Source organism: Apteryx rowi, unplaced genomic scaffold, assembly GCF_003343035.1.
Source record: "Apteryx rowi isolate R43461 unplaced genomic scaffold, aptRow1 scaffold_194, whole genome shotgun sequence".
NCBI lineage: Eukaryota > Metazoa > Chordata > Aves > Apterygiformes > Apterygidae > Apteryx > Apteryx rowi.
The window spans coordinates 540,322-565,420 of NW_020448241.1; the positions used below are offsets into that span (position 1 = coordinate 540,322).

A 25,099-nucleotide genomic window follows, 5' to 3' on the forward strand; every position below is an offset into this window, starting at 1 on the left:
GTCATAATACACACATCTATCTTCCTCTTCCTTTCCTTCCTCCCCGACTGCATAGGAATGGGTTGCTGCAAAATTCTCACTTTCTCATTTAAAAAATGTGTTGTTATTGACAAAACAAAGCCAGGCAAATACAAATAACTGTGAAGTGCTTCAGGATTTTTTAGTGAGAAGATGAAGTCAAGATAGGGAAGCGGGGGGATAGCAGAAAGGCAAGATGTAGAAAAAATACAGGTTGTGAATTGAATGTCAAATTTGTAATGAACATGGCAGTGGCAATCAGCTCTGACAGAGAAGGTATATTTCTAACTGGCTTTCCAATCCTCAATCTTGATCTTTGCAGAAAGATGGAGGGAAGGCTAGTAAATTCTGTAGGCAAAAACTTAACCAGCTACAACTATGGCAGAGACATAAGAGACCTGTGGAAGGTGAGAAGGAGCTATCTGAGACTGCACTTATAGCTGAGAAGTCCTATCTTTAGCAATACTTTTGGCTTTTTTCTAAGCCTATCCCAGCTAGGTTGATTTCTAGAACACCGCCTTCATCATCAATATTTTTAAGCATCATTGTCTACTTTTCTGAATCATTCTTAAGCAACTTTTTCTTTAAAAATAAGAACAGATTGATAATGCCTGATACCTAGCAATTATAAGTTGCTCATCAATGTTTCAGTGATCTCAATGACATACACATGCACATATATATATATACACATACATATATACATAAAAAGTGATATTCTGTTACTAAACTAAAATATTTTGAAATCAGGAATGATTCAGGAATGATTTTGAAATCAGGAATGATAATATTTAGGATTTTTAGAACTAGGAAAAGTGTTCTCCAGAAGAATGTGATGTGCATGAATAGAGACCTTTTGAGTAAGATAATCAGCTGCAAACCGGTGTTTATTCATGCAGATCTCTTAACTCATTCATATGCAATGGGTCAAAGAAAGAAGAAATAAGACAGTGTAATACTCTTTGGTTTCAAGTTGCTTATATAGTTTTTGTGGTGTACTGTTATCTCTCATTACACTATATATTGCCTGTCTAGCTATTCTGAGCAAGTCTATTTATGATTGCATTCCCTCTTCAACACTGTGAAGTAGAGAAGGAAAGCCTAGGTTGCGTCTACAGTAAGCTGAGCAAGAAGCATCCCCACAATGTGACTGCTCCTCAAAGAGCTATCTGTGGCAGTATCTCTTTATTGACCACAGAGAGGCCAAAATGACTACCTTCTCCCTCCAAATGACTCAAGCAAGGGACTCAAGCTATATGGGGATGAGTCTGGCCCTCAATCTCTCCCCTCATAGCACCCCGTTCACTGGACCAGCATTGTCAGGTAGTGAGATCACAAGGCCTTGAAAGCTCGTTACAGCCTAAAGCAAAGAAAACTTGGCTACATCCTTATCCTTCAAGACAAAATATCTTTTACCAGATGTGCTCAGAAGAATAGGCCTATGTCTTCCACTATGCAAGTAAGGGTCTTTGCAAAACTAACTAACTATAGCAAAGGAACCCCTAGACTGAAGAAACTGGGAAACGTTAGCTTTCCTACCTTGGCAGGTCCAGTGCTGTCACTGTTCCTCATGCTATCTGTCACCTTATTCCACATGCCAATGTGGATAATACTGATGTGCAAATACTTGATATTCCATTCAGTATGGAGACTGGATGATTCCCACTGACATCAGTGCAGCCAGATCATGTCTGTGGTGAGTAAGGATGGAAAAAAGGAGTCCATTATATTTTCACATTGATAACAGCCCTATTACTCATGCATAACTTGGCTGTGTTTTCATGTGAACATCATAGTGCTTAATTCACGGGCTCCATTTAATTTGGACCTATGATTTTCTGGTATCAGGTATAATCAGCTTACTGCAATGTTTGATTTCAGAGGACAGCATTCCAAMGTCTGGGATGCAGGTTACTAACCAGAAGAAATGGAGTCCTACTAATTTCAAATGCCTGACTGGTTAATTATTTAAGCTCTTCTTAAGACAGATGACTTTCCTTACAACTAGAGAAAAGCAAGCTTTTATCAGCAACAAGCTTGCCACAGTTTCTTCTAAATGATACACTAAGGTCAACCATTTGGAGTAATTAGAGTGAGGACAGGCCATTTCAAAGCTCCTTTGTTCATAAACTTCCATCTCCAAAGCAGTGTCCTTTGTAAACTGTGAAGAAAGTTAGGTCTGCGATTTTTTGAACATAGAAAAGGGTATTTCATTAAATATTGCAGAAAGGCAGAACACTTATTCAAATATTAGAACACTTTTATTCTTTAAAAACACTTTTATTCTCTTTTTTCCTCCTAAACTTAAAACTCACAGTCTGTCTTTAACATTTTTCTCCAACAAGAAAACACCTCATTCGTACATAGTTTGTATGTATTTTTAGAGGAAGCATACCCACCCACACTACTGGATGATATTAGCATTAATGGCCCTGGATACCAAACCCTTTATGCTCCAGAACAAATACAGCAAAGATTATAAAAACCCCAACAACCAAAAACCACATATGCAATTTAAAAAGTTCCTGAAAACATTTTGGCTCTGATCTAGAGATTATAAGCATATCCTAGCCAAAACCTCAAATTCACCTATAATATTATATAAACAGTGTGGACAGTAGTTCACTAAAGAGACATTAGACTGTATCCAGAATGTTTTCCCTCTGCTGTATCCTGCTCCCATCTGTACAGACCGCATTTTAAAAGACAGAAGTAACCACTGCTGCATTTTGTGTGTGATGCTTGATTTAGGTTACACACTAAGACCAACTATTCGATTGAGCCTCTCAGGCAAGAGACACCACATGCTTCATTCCCAGATCCAAAGTGAACTTAGTACATGAGCTACTCTGCTCTGGCAAGGCTTAGCCTGCAGAAGCAGGACTTCAGGACTACTTCGAGTAAAAATCTCAGCTAGTTCAGGAGGTCTGTTGCCCACAGGGTAAGCAAGGYCCTTATGGTAGGGTTTAGCGGGCTTCACTGTCCTAAGTCCCTCTTTAGGACCATAGGCCCCATTTTGAGTCTGGCCCTGATAGATTATTCAAAGTCATACAGGAAATCTGTAGCACATCAGACTACCCAACTGGACAGTCTCAAATCCTAGGCCCATATATGTAGCTAGTGAACCACTTTTCTTCACTACAAGCTCTTATTTATGGACCCAATAATGCCATTTCAGTCTCCTTCACTGCAGCTGTAGTCTTTGTTTCACAGCTTTTTAAGCCACAAGCAATCATTATTACCATCTAGGCTGATACCAAGCATCGTTCAGGTCAGTGGAAGTAAACCAAATGCATATCAAGTTAGCATCTCTGTGTACCAACAAACCCATGGCAGAAGAAAAGAGATTTGTTTTGCATTTCAAAGCATCCTTTTGATCTGGAAGAGGGCTAAGGGGCATRTTTTCATGTATTTAAGTTATTCACTTATTTTTAATTAATAATAAAAATACATTATTAAAAAAAAATCCCTCATGACCACTCATTTTCTGGATTCCTTTTGCTATTTTACCTCATAATATGTCAAGTTTGGTCTTATGACTTGACTTTTTTTCCTTTTTTTCCCTTGTTACTATGATGAATTAAGTTCAAATCCGGACTCCTGGTGTGGTGCAACCTTAATGTCTTCAGGTACACTGTACAGCTATAAAAACTCATGCAAACAACTTGCATTGCATGGCAATAGACTTCAGAGAGTAGAGAGCATGGGAAAGCAAGTGGAAGGCTCACGTATATGAGAGTGGAGTGACTTACTAATTTTTGATATCACATTTCAAAATGATAGTTTAATTTTTAGACTACCATTTGCACATGCTACAAGCAAGCACCTCTAAGGACCCCTGTAAGAGAAAGCTGAGATATTTTCTTCAGAATTGTTTCTGGTATTTTCCTGTCAAGGTAAAATAAAAATGGTGCAGTTTCCAGATAGGTAAAGTCTCAAATTAACAATAAATTTCTGCACATGTCTAATACTGCTTGATAATATGTGAAAGTGCTCACAACTATTTCAGTGATATTTAAACTTCTGGTTCAGTTGCATTTATTTACAGTTAAAGTGGTATGCAGAGGCCAGTTAGGTTAACTACTGAAATGTTCTTCCTAGGAGTAAACTGGAAGATTATTGTTGGAATAATAATCAGGACCTTCATATATGACAAAACAGTAACTAATTCATACTAGCTTAATAATGAAACAGTGAATTTTGTCTTGTTCTAAAAGGCATACAAGTTTTCTTGTTTTGCTCATTTTCTCCTTCAGCATTGCAACATATTGAGTGACTAAATGCCCTGTAGACAGTTTACAGGGAATAAATTAAATCATCTAATAAACAGTGGTAAACAGTCGTAGTAAAATAATAATAATAATTTTGTTGGTAAAAAGTGTGGTAAGTACTTAGGAATGCGTGGTTTACAATGCGTGCTCATAATCTATCTTTGTTGATTCTGCAGAGATGATAAGAGACACAGGTGGCTTGCCCTAATTTATGCTAGTGATTCAAACAGCTGCAGGACTGAAAACAAAGCCAAGGGGCGAAACATTCTAAAAATGATTTTTTTTTTTTAATAATTGCATCTGTGATGTCAATTCATGCTGAAGAGGGAATGTGAAGCAGGGGACAAAAGTTCGGACTTCACATTCAGACTAACTGAAGTGAGATCAAGCCTGGAACTTAAACAGGGAGAGTGTCACCAACTCCAAGACCTAAGTGCTCTTAGCTAGTGGCTAACAGTATAGGCTTTTATTGCCTCTCTCTCTACATATAATCTTGCTAATAATGATGGAAGTTTGCTGATTTACTTTCAGGTCAGCTTTACAAATGCATTGAGAAAAAGGTAGTTAAAATGCTCATCTTGGAGTTATTAAACAGCACTTACTTCCCCGATTTTCTCCTATTCCTACATGTGAGTCTCACCTCCTTTTTTCCCGTGCAAGGAGAAAAAGTCAAATACACAACTTGTGGCAGTTGGCCTAGACCTTCATGCTCCCTTGTCTCCMTCTGGGGCTTCTTCATCACTTCCTGTAAATCTCTGTATATTCTCATTACTGCCATTCCATATCTGGAGAGAGAGACAGTATTTTCTTTCATAAAAAAAAGCCTTCTTTTTCTTTGCTCTAGATAAGGCCTGCAGTGCTCATTTTCTGCTGCTTCCAGACCTGAGGTCTAGAGCAGGAGGAGAATGCATTTTTTTTGCTATGGTAACTTTTATAAAACAGCCTGTATAGTACTATTATGCACCAATAAAAAAGCTTAGATGTATTTTTATGTGAAGTAAAACTTAGTCAAAAAGCCTCATATTCCACTTGAGCTCACGAGTCAAAAACCCCCCAAAAAACAAAAAAACAAGGTATAAAAATGAGGCAGTTAGGCTTGATTTATTGCCCACACATAGGCATCTGGTGCGATATGAAATGCCCTCAGGTACCCCTCCTAGTATCCAGCTGCTGATCCAGAAGGTCTTTGATCTCCTACAGGGCCTCACCCACATCTGCCAGCCCCAGGTGTAGGTCTTAAAAACCCTAAAACTTAAACCAACAGGAGACAAATGGAGACAAGTGGAGGATAAGTTTCAAAACTCTAATATTGTCCCAGATAAATTACTAAACCTTAATACACCTTAGGGTATCTCAGCCCACACTAGATGCCTATGTGTGGGCAACTGAATCACATCCAGAAGACTTAGGGCAATTACACTGTAAAAAATATCTGGTAATATTTTAATAGAGATCCTAACAGAGCTGTGAAACAGAAAAGATACAGAGCCTTTCACGATACAATTAAAAAGGACAGCATTTAACCAGAAAAAAAAGAAAGAAAAAAGAGAGTATTTCTTTTTGGTTTAAAGGATTCCTTTAAGGGCAGATTAAAAAGGATGTACAACCATGTATTTTCAAGACTCAAAACTGGCAGGTACACAGTATTCAACCACCACTGTATTTGCAAAAAAAAAAAAGGTAGATGCCAAGAATTAGTCAGAAATTTAGAGAATAAGATACATAATTGGTAAGAACGTCCAAACCTATTTAAAGAACCTTAATGCCTTAAAACCCATCAAACACCAGACCCACATCTCTGAGATTAAAAAACAAASAAACAAACAAAAACCCTCTTAATAAAAGCTGGGGTGACTGTGCTTCTTAGACCTTGTGAATATTGTGGATTCCCCCAGTTGGCCACCATTAAATTAGAATAAAACCTTGTCTTTTATTGGGTATTTCACATCAAAAGCTTGCATTACAACGTTTTCACAGAGACAGCTTTATGCAACAGTTTGTTTTTCCACAAAACACCATATTTGAAGTAACTTCCTAATTTAGCATGTGCCGATTGAATAGAGTCTCCATGTGATCTATATTGAGAAGTTTAAAGGAGCTTTTAGGAACTGATATCCATGCCCTAATGACATAGAAGATTGGACAGCTTATTCCTTGAAAAGTCATTGAAAATCCCAGCCAAAAGTATGTATAATAACTAACAAAAAATGCACAAATATGGAAGGAACACATTACATGTTAAAAGCCTTAAGATTATGAATTCAATGCATATAGATCTAGTAAAGGTGTTTAGGAATGCTTCTGCTTGGCGATTCAAACTCTGGCATGATCAAAGGAAGAAATACATTAAGCCTTATTTATAAAATTATCAGCAATAATTCACTGCAATCAATAAATCACTCATATCAGCAAAAATCATTGATAAAATATTTCCTTTAAAATGTTGTCCTGAAATTATATTAGTGATTAAGGCAACATTCCTCAAGATGACATTAAGACATCCCTGATTTTATTCTAGACTACAGAGTATACATAGTCAGAATAATGGATAATAATTTCAAAATGAACTGAGAAACTCACAACCCTCTTAAAAGATTAAATGCGTCAGAAAATTTAAACTAATGTCTGTACCTTTAACATGGGAAAGAAAAAGAAAAAAAGCCATTCCCTCATGCAAGTATTCAGGAAATTGCCTGCCTATCTATCTGGGAGATCCTACCAATGTGTCTGTGATCYAGGCTTCACCCCTTCTTCTCATAGTAATCTTCTATCTGGGAACAAAGCCGCGCTTGCTGAAACAGCTCTGCTTGTATATAATAACAGCTTGTCCAATGAGCAACAAAGGACAATTTAGTTCTTAGTACAAATAACCTGGCTAACTCTAGATGAGCTTGCTCAAGAAACAGAGCATTAAAGCTTCATTTTCAAATAAGGCTAAACAATTTGGTTACACCATGCTATTTGCAGCCCCAGATCCAGATTTGCATCTGGATACCTAAGTAAACTTCTCTGAACTGGCTGAGATATGTGGCCAGCTCTGTGCTGACTTGTGCATACAAATCAAAGGTTGTTATACATAATATCATCTTAGTGCTATTCAGAGATATGAATTTCAAGTTCTTCACGTGACTTGCCTTAGCAGCCAGAGTAACAGTTTCACTACCTTGACTATGGCATCCCACATCAAATATTTCACTACAAAACAAACAAACAGAAGTCTGCAACTCCAGGAGAGAAGAATCACACACAAGTTAGGCCAAGACAAAGGGAATTGCTCCTATAATGTAATCACTACGGGTCTTACACTAAAATGAAGTTAACTTTGCCCAGGAAAAACGTGTACRTGTCTGTCTGGACACACTGATACCTAGTTCCATTATAAATCAAACTATTACTGTGATAAGCTGGTAAATAAGGGAAAGTAAATTGATATTTATTTTTAATTTTAAAAGGTGGTCAGATACTAATAATGATGCGGAGGAACTTGTAGGTACCTAAATAGAGAATATAAAAACATTCCATTTGAGAATACGGCAATTGACACAAATAAGGAAGTATATCATTTTTACCTTACTTTTAAAAACAGATTTAAGCACATTAACAATCAAACAATGAATTTATTTGCAGGATACACTTATTATACATAGAAAACAATACTTATTGTTTGGTTGATTAAATAGCAAGAGGAAAAAAAGCATGACAAAAACACAATACATTATTCAAAATGCTCCATATATTTGTTATCTGACATTTTCAAAATGAAGCTTTTTTTTTTTTTTTAAAACGTGATCATGAACAATGCACAGTGGGAACAAAGGGTCTAGAATTCGAACATTCCACAGCTGTGAGTCAGTGAGGGGAAAAAAAAAAAAAAGGCTACATAGAGGAAAAGAACACTGAATTTCAAAACAATACAAATTCCATTAAAGATAAGATCATCTCAGCATCTAAAATCTAAAACCAAAGTTATATAAGAAAAGAGGAATTACAAATATTAACAGACAACTCGGGAAGGAAGAAATTATATTTCTCTGGTGATGGCTTGTTAATAGCCGCTAAACAGTCAAACTAATATTAAGCGAAGGTCAATTACAGTATGATGCTGCAAAAACAAACCCAAGCATGAGCAGCTAGAGGTGGGAAATATCCAAGTTCATTTTACTAAACAAGTTACGACTACCCAAACCATTTGTTCAGTACATATATATCAATGGAACAACAAAGTAAAAAAAGTTTGAGCACCAATCACTGAGTGATTTAGTAAAGTGTAGGAAAACATATCTGCATGCTCTGAAATGTTAATTACAAGTTCTTTTCACATTTCATGCCGATGCAAATGGAATGAATGGAATTGCAGTGTCATATCCTGCTCTTTGTTCCTGTCCTTTCACATTGGGTCAGCAGTGTGAAGGTTCTTCACCCGATGGTAGTGGATGTGTCCAAGGCATAAGAAAGAGCCACAGAGTTGCTGTTTTCTGACAGTGCCTAATACAATGCTTCCCAAATGCTTCATTAATACAGGATACGTACCACAAATAACTCAGCCACATTAAGTATCAAATCTACATATAGTGTTACATGCTGTCCGGGATAAAAAGGGTACAAAATAACTGCTAATATTAGATCTTACCTGAGTTAGATTCAACTTCCTTAGTCACAAGGTCACCAGAATAAAGCTGAGAAATGTCTGGTTGTGACAATTGATCTGAATGCCAGTGTACAGAATGCGTATTTTACAAAAAACTATCAATCTCTATAGTTAAAATCACAACTTTTAAAAACATACAGACTAGGCTACATAATCCTTTATATCCCTTAACTGTCATAGATGACATCCAGATACAAATTCAGAGCTTTCAGATAGAAGACATACAGATTTTATTAAATTTTTTTTTTCATAACCAGGCACCCTTTGCCATTCTGTTAAGATGTATAGGAATCTATTGTGCTACTTGGGTTGTTGACTGTTTAAACAGAACAAAAATATATCCTTTAGCAAGGTAGTCGAGAAAGCTGAAACACTCTGCCGTGGGAAGGTCTGTGCTGAAAGCATTATTTTCTTCAGTGTATTCTCCTCAGTCTCACTCATCTCAATTATCATTCAGAACAGCACAAACAGCAGGATTTGGAGAGTGATAGATTCCAAGGTCAGTCTCTTTTAGTCACCCTAAAAATCTGTGTTTAGCATCCTCACACCTGAGGTCTCACAGACAGTAGGATATTTTCAACATTACCTGAACAAAACTCATGCATCTGTAGTTATATTATGTCCATCTTCTATTAAAAAAATCTCTACAGATCAGTTATGGGAGGAGAACAAAGTTGCAGTTTTAAAATTCCAGAGAAAGCCACAGAATTTATATGTAGGGAAAACAAACAAACCAACCAACCCCACATTCCAGAGTATGGAGGACTGCTCTAAGTTTTCCCTAGAAAAGCAGCAACACAGACCGTGCGTGCGTGTGTGTGTATACAAATACACATACGTACATGCACACATACACATACAGGATCATCACTGAAAAATATAATTGCCAATACAATCGGTTGTTTCATTCTAATTAAAAAGGATGAGTTAACAGATTTTTCTACTCAGGCTCATAAATTTGGAAGAACTAATCTACAAGGCTTATTTATACTTTTCCTAGTGAAGTCTCTTTCATTCTTTTCATTCAYAGGTTTTAATCATCTAAGTTAGAAAACAGCATGTAAGATCCTATATCCTAAGAATTTATCATTTTTCATGTCATACAATACATTATCAGAACATGCTACGAAAGTATTCGCTGATAGAAAAAAAAGTGAACCTCATAAAAAAATGAATTCAGAATAATGATCGTTTACAAGTATGGAAATCTTCTGACGATTTTCAAGTAAAAGCTACATACACCATTTCCCAATGTTAGACATTACTTTTCCCATCTGATATAATTTGTTTAAAATGCATAGAATATATAAAAATAGCGGTATTCATATAAACTCTGAGAGTGTTCTATTTTACCAGTCAATATGCCCTGTAATTATATTGATGGATTCTCTGTTAAAGAATACATTATATTCTGAGGTCTAATTAGAATGAGAAGTGAAAAGGTTTCATTTTAAAGAAAGATTTCTTTAATTTTTACAAAAATTAAAATAGGACAAACATTGCAAATATTCCAGAGTAAAAATCCAACATACAAAAAACATTCTAACGGCCTTCTGTGTTCTCTGTTGCTAAACAAATAAGCAAACAAACAAAAAAAACAGCAGAAAAACTCCCAATAGTCATATATAGTCAAAAATGGCACTTCCTTATCAGCATGTAATCCATAGGTTAGGATGACAGAAGAATAAAACTGATCCACTGAAAATCTTTTTCTTCAGAAAGTGGTCTAGGTTAAGAATTACCTTCACCCATAGGTAATCTAAGACATGTGCTGGGTCTCCTCTTAAACAAAGAGCACTGAGGGATCACAGTTTGCTTAAACCTTCTATTCAGAGTACCTGTACATACCTAAATCTAACCTTATCCAGTGGAAATCCAGCATGTGCAGGAATGGATCCATGAATTATTTTTAAACACTTATAGTACTATCTGCCCCATGAAAGTTAAGCAGGGTCTTTACAGTATACTAGTGTGTTTTGCTAGAACCACCACCACGGTCTTCTCCAGCCTTAATTTCATTCTAATGTCAAACACACATTGACGTTCTGCTTAGTACAAGTTTGGTCATAATTGATTACATAAATAAATTGGATTTATTTTCCTTTGGTAAAACATCAGGTTTTGGTAGAACATTAAATAACCAGGAACAACCTGCCAGCCTCATTCTAGCAGACAGAACTTGTATATGTTATTCCAAAGGAATTTTTTTTTTTTTTAATATCTTGCCTACATCTCCAGAGGGAATATTATGCTGAACAGATTGTCCCATGCAGCTGGAGTCAACTTGAATATATAATATATCAAACTTTAAATGTTATTCACAGAATATTTTTGAAACCACCAGACGCATCTGTTGTTGCTTTAGATAAAAAGAGGACTGCAACTCTGATACATAAACAATGGTAGCCTTTTCGAAAAGTGAATATGCTGTCTTACTAAATTGCATTAAACCTCCTAAATGCAAGTTAATTCTGTGCAGTGTAGCCTGGACAAGATATGGAGACCGAGGAAAGTGGCACAGTGCCCTGGAAAACAAGAGCTCAGATTAATGAGCAGCCACTTCGGTGAGTGAATAGACTTCCAGAGCACAGCTTCAGAGCTGGGCCTCATGTAAAAACCATGCTGCTCATGTCACTTTTGTCCACAGAGAGATGGAAGAATGGCACATGAGAGCTGTTACTCTGAAATTTCTGTTAAGTTTATTGTATGAGTGATGAATTAGACTTGCCAGATGCCTTCTGAAGAGAGAGAGGCCTTTTGGCAGTTTCTGATAGTTTATTTTTCCTTTCTTGTTTTTTGCGACTTTTAATAGTTCCCAAAGGGACTGACTCACACTAGACTAACTGGATGACTTACTCTCTCTTACCAGGATCTGTCCCAACATGCCCAGGTTGACATGACTGATAATCAGAGGCAAGGGGCTGCTATCCCACATCAATGAACTTCAGGAGACCAAGCCTGTGACAGCACTGGAGAGATAAGTAAACTAATAAAACAACAAATAAACAAACATGTTCTCTCATTCCTGCTTATATCATCTTAAGAAAAAATATTTCCTAAACTAAGTTAACATCATTTTACAGTCATTGTAAATGTGAAGGTTACTGTGCCAAAATCAGTGGACATATGCAAACATCAGAGTTGCGAGTCCATGCAGTAGCACCAGGAATAGGGCTCAACCCTGCTGGTAAAATTATGCAGGCTTTTACCCCTAGCGCCATGAGAATTTATGTTAGCTGATCATGAGTGCTTCATTGCTCTTTGCAGGCCGCTCTTTCCAGGCTCAGCTTCCAGCTTCCACTTAAGTTCCTGAACGAAAAGGCCATCTCTTCAAAAGAACTCTGAACTGAAGCAGCTCGGATTGGGAGCACTCTACGAGATGGAAGTTGCTAAGTATTTTTCAAAATTTCCCTAATTCAAATATTTAGACTCCCAAATTGAAGGTTTTTTTTTTTTTTGAAAATATCAGCCTGCATTAAGACAAACATCTGAATGAACCTGATTTATATAAACTAGGCAACATGTCACAGGAGTACATGACAGTCAGTATATAACCCTACTGAGGTACAAAATATTACATACTTAAAAGGGTTTCAGAGTATGTCAGACATACTTCAGTCAGCAAAATACTGGTTGCATCGTTCATTTAACAACAAGGATACGGTCCATATTAATTTTAGAAAGCAAAAGCCAAATGTTAAAATAGTTCATTTCACATTCATATTCTTCTTCTAAACAGTTCTGATACAAGGGCACCTTCAACTAAATATCTTCAGTTAGAATGAATCCTAGGAAAGGAAAACAACTCTTTGAAAGACAGACATCAGTGAGTTACTGTACATAAACTGTATTGCATGCATAGCAGCAGAAGATGGACACAAAAAAACCCAACAGGTTTCACCATAAACAGTATTATCTTCTGAATGAAAAAATACAAACATTATTAATCACTTAGGAATAATTTTGCACAGCATACTTCAGCACTCAGAAACTATAATTTCAGTTTATCTTCTAGCTATTGCTGAAAAATATTGCCTTTTAAAGTCTTCAGCTGTGCATGGTAATACACCACTGAATGTTTAAGAAACACAGACATGTGGGCTTTGTTATCCTCCACATACCCCATTCTTAACAGACATTGGCACTTCTCATTTATATCCTGAGGACAACGTCCTTCCAGTCATATTGGCCAGCTGGAAAGATACTAACCCATATGGTGTCTCTCTCCTCATTAACACATGGTTACCATTTACTCAGCTTTCCACCAATTAAGATGAGCTCAGACTTTAAGGTTTCTTAGAGTCCTGTTTGGTAGATCACTAGATTAAAAAACAAGACGACACTCAAGACTATGTTGATTGAAAAATGGTCAGATCCACAAAGACTATTTGACAATTATTCAAACTATAAAAGAAAACTGTTTTCTCCTCCCATTTTACAAGTGCTTGAGGCCAAATAATTCCCTTATTTTGGAATCTAGATTAACAAAGCTTTAGGCTTTTTCCTGTGAAGTTTTACAACACAACTTCTCCAAAATTAGTACAGTGCTTTAAAGAGTATATAAAAAGGTTCTTACTTGTTTCTTTCAGTTTTTCCATGATCACAGGCTCAACATTGTACAGATTTAAGTTAAAACAGCAACCATGAGTGATTGTTCTTCCAGTGTCATTTTAAGGGAATTATTTCAATCTCAGTACTGACCAAGTTTTGAAAGGCAACAGATCCATTATTTTGGGGTACTTTGATAACTGATGGAAGAGTATCCAATGTTCTACCGTGCTGTCACCATCCAAAGTCCTAGTGCAACGTTGGCAGCCAGAAGTGCACTGCCAGCAAGTAAAATTAAAAAGCCAACAAGCTCCCTGTTCTGCTTTTCTACAATCAGTGAGCTCAGAGTGGCTTCCAGGAAAGAATTTAATATCCACTGACCATCCAAAGCAAAGCATGGTACAGCATTGATAACTGCCAATGCTCCCGACAGTGAAATTAGGTACCTGATTGACATTAGTTAAGGTTCATGAATAACACTCAAGAAAATGTAAAACAAAAATCAAGACAAAACATATTTTTTGCTTTTACTATGCAAAGAGAAACACGAGGTTTTTTTTTAGCTGCCATTGTTTCATGGAAAATGTATTAGGACCACAAGTTTTACACCATAACATAACAGCCCAGAAAACTGCCTTTATGGGTTCATTTGTTTTTAAATAACAAACAAGCTCTATGTTTAGATACTTTAACAACCTGCAGCCTTTCCAGCTCAGATGAAACCAGGCGATTGCAAGAACACACTTAATGCTGCCCATCTTCCTCCCCTGCTTTGTGTGGTTTTGGAAGACTGGAGCAAGTTTATAACTCTGACACTATGCCTGTAGTAACAAGGCATTCTAGACCTATGATCTAAGTATGAAACGATGATTAGGAATACTTTCCAAAACGTTCCCTCTCCAGAGTAAGTAAATGGTTAGAATATGACTGGAAATCTGCACTCTCTCCTACTTACCTGTTAGCCAGAAAAGTTGTGTGAATATCTGTGCATGCATGTGCRTGTGAGAATGAGGTAAGGATAGATCATTCATATCGCTGGTAAAGGCTTGCTAACTTTGCTACTGGCCTCCATTCTATAACGGCTGGACAAGAAGACATATGACTCAGAAACCAGTTGGGTCAGCGTGAACCTTGGCATATTCCCCAGAAAAGGGGAACTTGTGTACCATCTTTTATGTTTTATGGACAAATCTAAACTACACTGTTCAACTGTTTTTAACTACCCATTAACATTTCAGTTTCTAAGGCTAAGAGTTCTTAGATTAGCTGTATCCAAAGCCCATTATCCTTTATGTGTGTGTATATATACAATCTCAGTCATTAATACAGATTAATAGCCATATTTTAAATGTTATCATATTGCTTTTTGAATATGAAAAGTTTTCCTTTGAAGAAAAAAAAAAAGGAGAATGAAAATGAACACCCATACCTGTTATTTAGTTCAGGGTAATGGCTAAGAAATAGTATTTATATAGCTAGCTCCAATACACTGAAGCTTGCAACAACATCTCATTTATCTTGCCATAAATTCAGGAATGCTTTGACTAAAACCCACTTTCAAGAAAGAGTTAAAAAAAATCTGACCAAAAATTTTCTGGTAAAAATAAGGAAGTGAGGCATTTCATTTTGAGTTTGGCACATGGACAAGAATCACTGCAGAATGGGGTAAAGATGTACAGAACTCTAGAGATATGTTTCAGAGCATCCTGTTGAAAATGATATCCACCTGAAATCTTGCTGGGTCATCAAATTCTAAACAGTTCCCTTTTTGTCTTAAAAGAACAAACATACTTCAAAGGATACTTGCAAAATGTCTCTATCACCACAGGCAGATCAATGCTTAGAAAGTCATGTCGTGGTACAAAACTGCTGAGACTTACTGAAATGAAAATATAAAGATACACAAAAAATGAACAGTCATTCCAGGATTATAACATTATGAATTTTAGATTATAGTTTTGCAGAAAAATCAGATTTGGAATGACTTTTTTTCAGGATGAGTAACCAATCTAAATATGGTTTTGCTCTTTTTTTTTCTTTTTAAGAAGACAGAGTGTAGCCATTAATTCTCTCTTAGACATAGTCATTAACATAATAAAATCACTCCACAAAATATAATTAGCATGATGTCAGCAAAAGCAGATCTAAGATGTATATTTTCAGAGACAACTGGACATCTGTAATCATAAGGACCATGTTGTGTAATTTAAGCCCTTTCCATAAAAACATTTAAAAAGAGATTATCGTTACCAGGCTTCTTCAACATATGTAGTCAACATGTATACATTCATACCCTGGGTGTACACATGTACTTTCTCTCAAGGCCAGAAAATTTTTCTGTTCCAGTACCTGTAGAAGATCCCCACATTCTGAAGCTGAGCTCATGGCATATAAAGGTGGAGCATATCAGCTCCCAGTCAAATAGGGAACAGAGATCTAGATGCACTTTGCAAAAGAAAGGGTTAGGAAGTGAGGCACAGGTGTGTTACACATCTTAACACCAGATAGTCAGTAATAAATAGCCTCTTTTTCTATCTTCAAATGATACTGTAAGCGACTACAAGCAGTAACTTCATGCAACTTAAAATCATGGGAGGTGGGATTCAGCATTCTTGATACAAACAGTGACTGTAAGATGGCAGTATCAAGCACCACATCACCTTGAAACACTTCTTTGATACCATAACTTCCTCGAAGGTGTAGATGAGGTTCCAGCTGGCTGCATGTCAAATGTCAACGAGAGACTTTCTCTTCAAAGAAAACTGAGGTAGCTTAAGATCTCCCAGAGTGCACTCTGATAGTACAGGGATGCTCCATCTAAGTTGTCTCAAAAAAAGGATTGACATAACCTTTTGAAAGAAACAGCATTCTCTCCAGTGAGCCTCAGGGACTGTTTGAAAGCCTCAATTCTGTTAAAGCTGAAAGGGACACTTGTAGTATAATGGAGTCTTATCCCAAGAGGTAAGAGGTTTAGGTAAATTAAGGTAGAATTAGAAAATCACCTTCAGAAGGAGCTTGCATAGTATCTACAATAGCTGCTCTGTCCCTAAGAAACAGCTTTGAACACAGAGTTGAGAAGGCCAGTCGTAACGGCTTGAATTTTCCCTACCATCCTGGTAAAAAGTTATAGCCATGAGAAATACCACCTCCATAAACACATACAGGGAGAAGTACGTGAACAGGAGTTCAAAGGACAGATTGATTAGAGTTCTGAGCAAAAAGCTGAAATCCCACTGTTGTACAACATCCCTTGGGAAAGGAACAATTTAACCCGCTCTGAGAAATTTTGAAAACAGGCTAAGAGAACACTGGAAACCCTGCTGCTAGTACATAACATACCAATACCATACCAATATTGCTGCTAAGCATACAGAGAGATCAGATTTCCTCAGGTTCAATAAGCAATTCAAGAATATTGGGACAAAGATATAAGAGGAAAGTGCAATTCCAAAACAACACTAAGCAGAGAACTGATCAACCCAGTCACATAAACATGCTTTCATCTGTTAATAGGGGCCTTTCTGATGAGTCAGGAGTACTAATTACAAGAATAAGCAAGCATACCACAGGATGGAGAGATCTGGATAACAAAGGGTCCAAAAACTAGAGTATTTTTGGTGTGTCAATAAGCAGAGAAGTTCCCAATACCAAAACTACCTCAGCTGGGCCAAGATGGTTTGAAAAATCAATGTTCTCTGTTTCCTTACCTTGAGGATCTTTGACTTAGGGGAACTGAGAGAGAATAAATAATGGTCTGTTGGACAACAGAGTGAAGAACACATCAGAAGGAATCCTGGACACCATCCAGCTCAGAAAGCCAGATGCATCCAAGTCAAGAGATATCCAAGGAAAACAACTCACTAAGCTGAAGGCTGGTATCAGAACATTTGACCAGACCTCTCGTCCATGAGCCAAAACAGCAAAACAGCTAAGACAGCCAGAGTATTCAAAGGTTTCAAAAGAGACATATTGCAGTATGAATTTATTTGCCTATATTCTGACTTCAAAGCTGGACAGCCTCTTCACAAATACATAATGGCCACTAACAAGTCACCATCCTGAACCTGAAGTTCTGCCTACAGTCAGAATGGATCACTAAACTCCTTCCCTCTTTGTACAACCCTGCTGTCCCTGATAGCCAGCAGATATGGATCTAAACTCCAAAGGAGAAGAAAATCCCCTTGCTGCTGGGGCAGACCCTCTTAGAGACTCTTCAAGAGAATCTCTTCAAGACACAAACAAACTCTTCAGAAAGTCGCAGGACTAGGTTCTAGACACTGTAATATGAGGCTATGAATTTAGGGGCTGTAACAGACAAAATCTAATCTAGCAGGCAAACCTGTCCTTCAGGGGATAAGAAAAGAATGGCAGAAATGGCTCCAGGCTCATCTTCACAAGACACTGCTGGRAAGAGGTAAAACGAATGTCAGTCCAAATATGAATGTCAGTCACTAGATTCTGCCCAACAAACAAGGGCCAGAGAAGGAAGCCAAGATTTAGCAATGCCAGAAATGACATGAAGGAATAAAAAAACTCAAACAAAACAAAAAAGAAATGCTGCAAAGTTGCATGGCAGTAATAACAGGGCCCTCCACTTCAACCTTACATATCATCTGTCYGTATAAGGAGAGCTAGACCATAACCGGCCTGCAGTAAGAAAAATCTTAAAGTCTTGAGTAATACCACATGAAATAAATCCACAGCTGAATTTATATTAGATTATATTCAAGGGATAGGGAATATTCTAGGGAATGCTAGTTAAAAAAAAAAGAATCAATGCTTCCACCCTGATCAACATCCATTCCTAATCATTCCTTCTGTGTTAGTTTTGGCCAAATCTACACCAATATAAGTTCACTTAGGAGTATGACTCTTTACAAGGTTTTTATATTGTCAATAAGAGCTATAAGTAGAGCCCGTTACAACAAAAATATTCTTAACAGGATATTTTATTTTGAGGAAATGGAAACATTTTCTAGAAATAAACTAAACAGCCCAGTCTTTGTAAATGGCTAATATGGATATAAAATTTTAAAAAGTTTGTATCTAGAAGCTAGCTAGCTTCAAATGAAAATATGAAATAATTACTCCTCCATAAATCAGGGCTATCATGACAATAATGCAAGCCTAAACAGCAAATAATACATACATAGAGTTTTTCAAATATGACTTCAAGTGACATTATTAAAGTAATAGTACACACTTGTGCAATTCCTGTATCATCTTGCATGTTAAATGCAGCACTGCTCTAAAAAAATAATGCTTGCAGGAAGAACATACTACAGAACAAGGCATTCCATTAAAACTTACTTATTCCTATTTCAAAACTCACACAGTAGAGGAAGAGATTCTTTTCTTTTTTGAACTGTAGAAAAACTGTTACCACATTCTGATCAGCCACATTAGAAAAAAAAACAAAACAAATCAAAAATCCCTCTTGTCCCCAAGCCAGTATTGCACAGTGCAAAGTAAGTCTGAAATATTTACAAGTCATTTCAGTGGAATGCATGGAACTCTACAACAGTACAAATACCTGCTACCCAAGGCAGGATCCTGTAATTGTATTTCTGGTGTTTTTCCAAGGGGAACATAGAGCATAGGTTGATTTTGCAGTAAAGTTTGCACAAAGTCCACAATTCCCAGGATACAGTAAATCATTGTAAAATTATACTCCCATATATACAGTGTAAGTTATATTTTCACACAGTAACTTCTTAAAATAGAACTACCTTTCTAGATGAATGCAATAACATTCTTTGCCGAGATCTCTGAAAGCCTGACAGGTTAGGTTGTCTTGCAGAATTACAGTTTAGTAGGAGACGCTAATCAAAACTCCATTGCCCCAACTTATTGGAAAAGAGAACAATACCAATTGTTCTAGAGTACCTTCAGTCTGTATTGTTAAACTAGAGAGCCAAGCAAGGGAACTTAAAATAATTATCAAACACTATTCTTAAAGACTTGTTGCTGCATATGGAGTAGATGTCAGCAGATACTGAATTGTCTGTTAGTATCAACCACAACAATGCTTTTCTTCCTAAATGGTAAGAGGCCAGAAGTGAAGAGATCATATTCTGGGCTTACAAGAGCGTATACTAAAAACAAGTAAAAATAAATAAATAAATTTTTAAAGGAGTATCAAAACATGACTAGCACAAAAAGACTGACAGATTAACAAAAAATATGTTTATGTAAGAATGTTAATGTAGTTACACAACCAGATTTCATCACTGTTTCTCAAGCTCTGTTGTACCTAAGTCCATTGCTTATTCAGAAGAGCATAATGGCTTGCTAAGGAGATATTTCAAAATGTATTTAAAACCTTTCCCTACGAAGTATACTTGTCTGTGAGGAACTTCTAAAGTAGTTCTGGCAGGTACCATGATTCACAGATACTCTTTGGAGGCATGACACCTCCTTTACTTTCCTCACTTGAAGGCACAATAGTTTAATACTTAATACTTTTCTAAGACTACCTGAAGCTAATATCTACCTCATTTTTACCCTGCCCTACTAAGTAGAGATGCAGATGAGTTTGTTCATTCTTCACATACTTGCTCCAAGAGTAAAATTACTTTCTCCCTGTATACCTGGCTGAAGGATATATGGCTGCCTAAAAGACAGGTGCAATCCATTTCAAATTAAGGAACTAAACTGTTACATACTATTTAATTTAGGGCACTCAAATTAAACAAATTAATAAAAAAAAATCAGGAAAAAAACTATGTTGTGGCTCAGTACTTGTGGCTCAGTAGTCATGGGAATCTGTAATAGATACTTAGATAGTAGGCATGATTTAAGCAGTCATGCTAATATACTAGGCAAGGTATTGGAGCAAGACACCACAGAGATTTTACAATAGCGTTTTGAAAAGTTTAAGTGTTTGCAAAATGCAGGTGTCTGGTTCCTATGACAAAACTGAGTGAAATCTGTTATAGAAATAGCCCTTTCATACTTTTTGAATAAACAGCCATCTCATATCACATATGGTTCTGTTACCTTTATAACTTATTGCACTGTGCACATTTCATTTTAAGCACATTTTATTTACTTATTTCCTGAGTAGTCCATATCTCTCCACTGGCTGTAACAAGAAATGGATTCTGTTTTAAACAAGTTAACTGATGAGTGCTCCAAGACCTTGTTCAAACAGCCAGCCAAAGAAAAGTATATTAAAACTCTTTTCCCCCCCCCAAGATTTTTAAAATAAATAATACAAACCTGTGTACTGGAGATGCATGGGGTGTCCTACAAATAGCATGTCAATATGAGGTGGATGTTTTACCCTGATTAGCCTTGTTTGGTTCTCTAAAGAAGGAGTCACGCACAAGCTCGGAACAAAGTCCTTCTGGCAGTCCATGTTAGTTCGACAAACTTGGCTGGCCTCAATAACTTTTCGTGCTGGCAGACAGGCATACTGCAAAGGGCATTTAAAACGTTTATCAAATGTAAAGGTATTTTCCTTTATTACTTATTATTTACAGATAAAAAAAAGTGTAGTATATATTTATTTTTAAAGCAAAGGAAGGGCTTTACTGACATACTACCAGGCCATAACAAGCTAGAATATGATTTTTTATTTTTGTCAGATTTCTATGTCCTGCAGAGCTTCTACCTAATATATAAATATACATGATCAACCTGTTATTCCACTTCTGGGAGAATGCAAAAGAGATAGCGTACACATGCACCAAAATAAAAGCTATTTTAAAGAAAGACACACACACAAAATCAAGGCAACTAAACATAAGTTAATCATTTGTAATGAACAGAACCTTCATCAATATACTACTGAGTTATCTGCTTAAGAAGTTTTAGTCCTTGTTGACCTAAAACAGTATTTGTTTGAACAAAACCTTAAATTCAGCAAACAACTCAACCAACCTACCTTGTCTGTGCGGTTGCTAAGAGACCATTCTGAACTAGACATACACAGCACTTAATGCAATTCTATGTCCCAAATCCTACTTATAACACTCCTTCGCTCAGCAGTGTGAAAGACCTGATCTCTCTTGCTCCCCACAGGCCAAAGAGAGTACAGCAGAAAGGAACAGGAATTTGTTTTTTCTCCCACGTCTCCTGAAAAAGCTCTGTAGTAATTTACCTTTTGTTCTTTAACACAAACAAGAAAGTCTTCATCTACTAGGAAAAAAGGGGGATGCCCTTGCTTGTTAGCCTGACAGTAATGGCCATTCCTCCCTACAGATAGATGCATGTGCATCAGTCACTCCCCATTAACCTCAATACCAGTTCTTTGTATTGTAATTAGGGGGAGAGGGCATTTAGATGTTTTCAAATACAGCTGCACAGCACTGCAAAGAAAATTTAAAATAATTGTTCAAAAACTTGTAGTCATTCTAAGGACACTTGAAGGTCACAGGCTTTTAGATGCTTTTATTTCTTCTCTGCTCCTAAGCAGCAACTATGCGCTCAAGAATGCCAAAGCTCTGTGGGGTAGCAATTTATCAAATCTTGCTGAACTCAAGGATATTACCAGCCACTGTCATATTTCAAATGAGCTGTTGGTCTGCACCCAATTCTTGGTGGCTAGATACCACAAAAACACATTGCAGTGGAAAGTTTAACATTAGAGAAATTGTAAACACAGCAGATTTAGGAACACACTTATTTTCTATTTCTTGAGATATCTATCACTCCAGGTCAGAAAAGTAACAAACCAGCACGTGTAGAAAAGTTTACACAATTGTTACTTGTGCTCTTTGTTCTTGTAAAGAGAACTGTTAGAAATATTCCATTGCTGTCAATGTGGATAACTTATTTTTAACAAACATTCCTGTATTTTAAAGGGACTAATGCAAAATCGTACCGAGAAACTTTATGTATTTCCACAAGCTACAGGAAAATTAGTGTGATGAAGGAAGGAATCAAGCAGAGGCCTTAATTTTAAGAAATCTGGCAATCTCTAGGACCTTTTCTTGCATGTTTTTACTTAAGCTAGGGAGCAGCTCTACTGACTTCAGATAAGATAACTGAACAGATAGTCCGGTGCTTTGCTTTGCCTGTAGTGCTCAGTACCTTTAAAGACTGGAGCTGCAAAATAAGCAATTTCACCTAGTTCTCAAAAGTTGCCTTTTTTTTTTTTTTAACTCTCGAATACTCTGTGTTCAAAGTGAAGATGGGGGAAATGAGAGAAAAAAGGAGAGGGAATGTCCTCCTGTCTAAAGGAATCAGGGGTATAAGATCTCTTCTTGTTCTTCCACAGATTCTTTGTTTGATCATGGGAAAAAATCATAACCAAAATTTTGTTTTTCTTAGCTGTAGATGGGGAAAGTAATATATTCATACACCTTTATTACAAACTTTAGGTATTCTTAAGCACTTAAGTATACTGCATAACAATGTTGGTAAACATTACTAATTTAATGTTAACAATTTTAGATTTACCAAACAGAATCATCATCTTAAGTAACTTACCAAGTGGCTGTCCAAGTTATTGCTGTATGAAAAGCAAATGTCTGTGAGGCTGTTGTTACTACAACATTCAACTGTGCCATCAAGTCTTCTATAGACTAAAGAACATAGGCACAGAGCAAAAGATCAGTAACATATTATACTAACTTCCTGAAAAGAAATGAAATTCTCTGAACAAAACAAAACAATCATTCTGTAGCCTTAAGGAATTACAGTAATTCACAGAGCCTGGATGTGGCTCAGTCACAGCTGAAAACAAACCACCATTTTAAGAATGCCACCTGATTTCAATCATCTCTCTCACATGCTGATTTTTTCATCTTAAAAAATCTCCTTGAGAGCCTGGGGACCAACTGCTACAATGTACTGAGCATTATGAGTTACAAAATACTTTTATCTGTTGCCTCCAGCTAGCATTAACTGCTAGAATAGAAATTTGTTACCTGCTGCTGTACTGATTTCAGTGCCTGACTATGGAAATGACCAAGGCTCAAAATGCCCTTTCTAAAACGTGAAAAGCCTTTACAAGATTCAGGCTTTTAAAGCTTTCCAAGTCTTGAAGGCTACAGCAGTAGAAAAATGATATTTTAAAACTGATTTAGCTACAGTGTGTAACTGATTTAGCTACAACGTGGTACAGAATCTTTGTGAATCAAATTTGACTTACTCTACAAGAAGTAGTTTAAAAAAAAACACAAAAGAATGTCACCATAAGAATCTGTGTTGCAGCAACACTGGATTGCCTTCCTTAGGTAGATCAGGCCTGAGATACTGGTTGCCTATTTATCTCTGCATGCTCTGCAGTCCACTAATATGGAGCTTTATGCCTGGGGCTTTGTTTCAAGTACCCTGAGGCTAAGCAACCATATATATTTTCAAATGGTGAATGACCATAAAGTTAGTTTCCTTATAAACTACATTAAAAACTCCTTTTTTTACTTCAAAAAGATCTTTGGGGCATCGTTTTCAGTCTAGCTTCATACTTATCTTAAATAGTTTATTCTCCATTTGTTTTATGGTCAAGTAGACAGGGTCCATTTGCTGCACACATTTTTATTGATACTCTGTATTTATGTCAAGTTGTGAACTGTCAAGTTTTTGACAAATGACAGCTGCTAGAGACTGAACACAGTTCATTTAATTTCAGAGGAATATTTCTCACTGCTGGAGGTTTGTGGCTCAGAAAATAGAGACAGACTGGTCTGATTAGAAAGCAGCAGTGGGACAATGGGCTGCTAACATAATACAGTAACTAAGCTTAGAAGCAATATTAAGTCTCTAGCATGTCCATCTAAATAGGACTGGTTCTGCTGCAGAATATGCAGTTTTATTACCCATGACTCCGAAATTGCATTTCTGAGGGCAACAATCTCAGCACATACGTCTTTTTAGGATCTAGGAACTGGTTTTCACTTGCCATCCCAGCCCAGATGAGAGTACGTGCCAAAGTTGCCCCTCATCTTCAGAAGATAATCCAAACTATTAGATATCTAAAAGCCAGAATCTTACTCATGCTCCTCTAGTTTTTGGTTTAAATATTTATCTTAGATCCAGCTGTAAGTTTACTTTCCTTACATATGAAAAAAACAAAAAGTTATCTTTTCCATGTCACATGAGAATGATAACGCATCAAAAAACATGGGTACTCAAGCTGCCTGACCTCCTTTTTACTCCCAGTATGATGGAAAAATGCCAYTGACAATTTCAAAGCTCTGAATAGCATTAAGTAGGTTTTGCTTAGCTGCAGCCTCTTACCTTTGGAATTCAGTCTCCATGGATGCTTGCATGAACCAAACTCTAGAGAGGTTTAGGGCATGTCACAAGACATTCAGACAATTTAATCTGACTGTTTATTTTTGTTCTACTTAATTTTGTTTATTGTTCTAGTTTAGTTCAGTTCCTATTTTTTTGTTTCTCAGGGGTAAGCTGTTACAGCAACAAGCAATCTAACGTATAAATGAAAACAGAAGGAAATAAACTGGCTTCTAGAAGAAATATGTGCAATCCAGACAGAACTAAGTTTATAGGCAAAGACACTGTAAGCTTGAAGAAGCAAATGAAGCATAAAACCTGTACAGTGAGACAGACCAGAAGTGGCCATAATAAAGCACATCATTAACTTAAGCCACACAATTTGTAATGTTGCACAGATCAGAGCAATACCGTAACGCATGAAATTTAT

The 25,099-nt window shown here is 36.7% G+C and overlaps 1 protein-coding gene across 11 annotated transcripts in view; it reads right to left on the reverse strand.

Moving 5' to 3' along the window:
- Positions 1–2,301: 2,301 nt before the first annotated feature.
- The window catches only part of MBTPS2 (membrane bound transcription factor peptidase, site 2), a 44,974-nt gene continuing 22,176 nt past the window's right edge, over positions 2,302–25,099 (reverse strand). For 3 of the 11 annotated variants that reach the window (XM_026062841.1, XM_026062847.1, XM_026062843.1), the window contains 4 exons: positions 22,921–23,015; positions 20,707–20,902; positions 15,289–15,364; positions 6,200–13,931 (listed from right to left, as the gene is read on the reverse strand). In XM_026062841.1, coding sequence (XP_025918626.1) covers positions 13,709–13,931; positions 15,289–15,364; positions 20,707–20,902; positions 22,921–23,015 — 590 coding nt within the window. In that variant the 3' untranslated portion in view covers positions 6,200–13,708. Of the gene's footprint in view, positions 5,075–6,199; positions 13,932–14,440; positions 14,469–15,288; positions 15,365–16,145; positions 19,581–20,706; positions 20,903–22,920; positions 23,016–25,099 lie in introns of those variants that run through there. The other 8 variants (XR_003253009.1, XR_003253008.1, XR_003253007.1 and 5 more) reach the window with 8 other exon arrangements.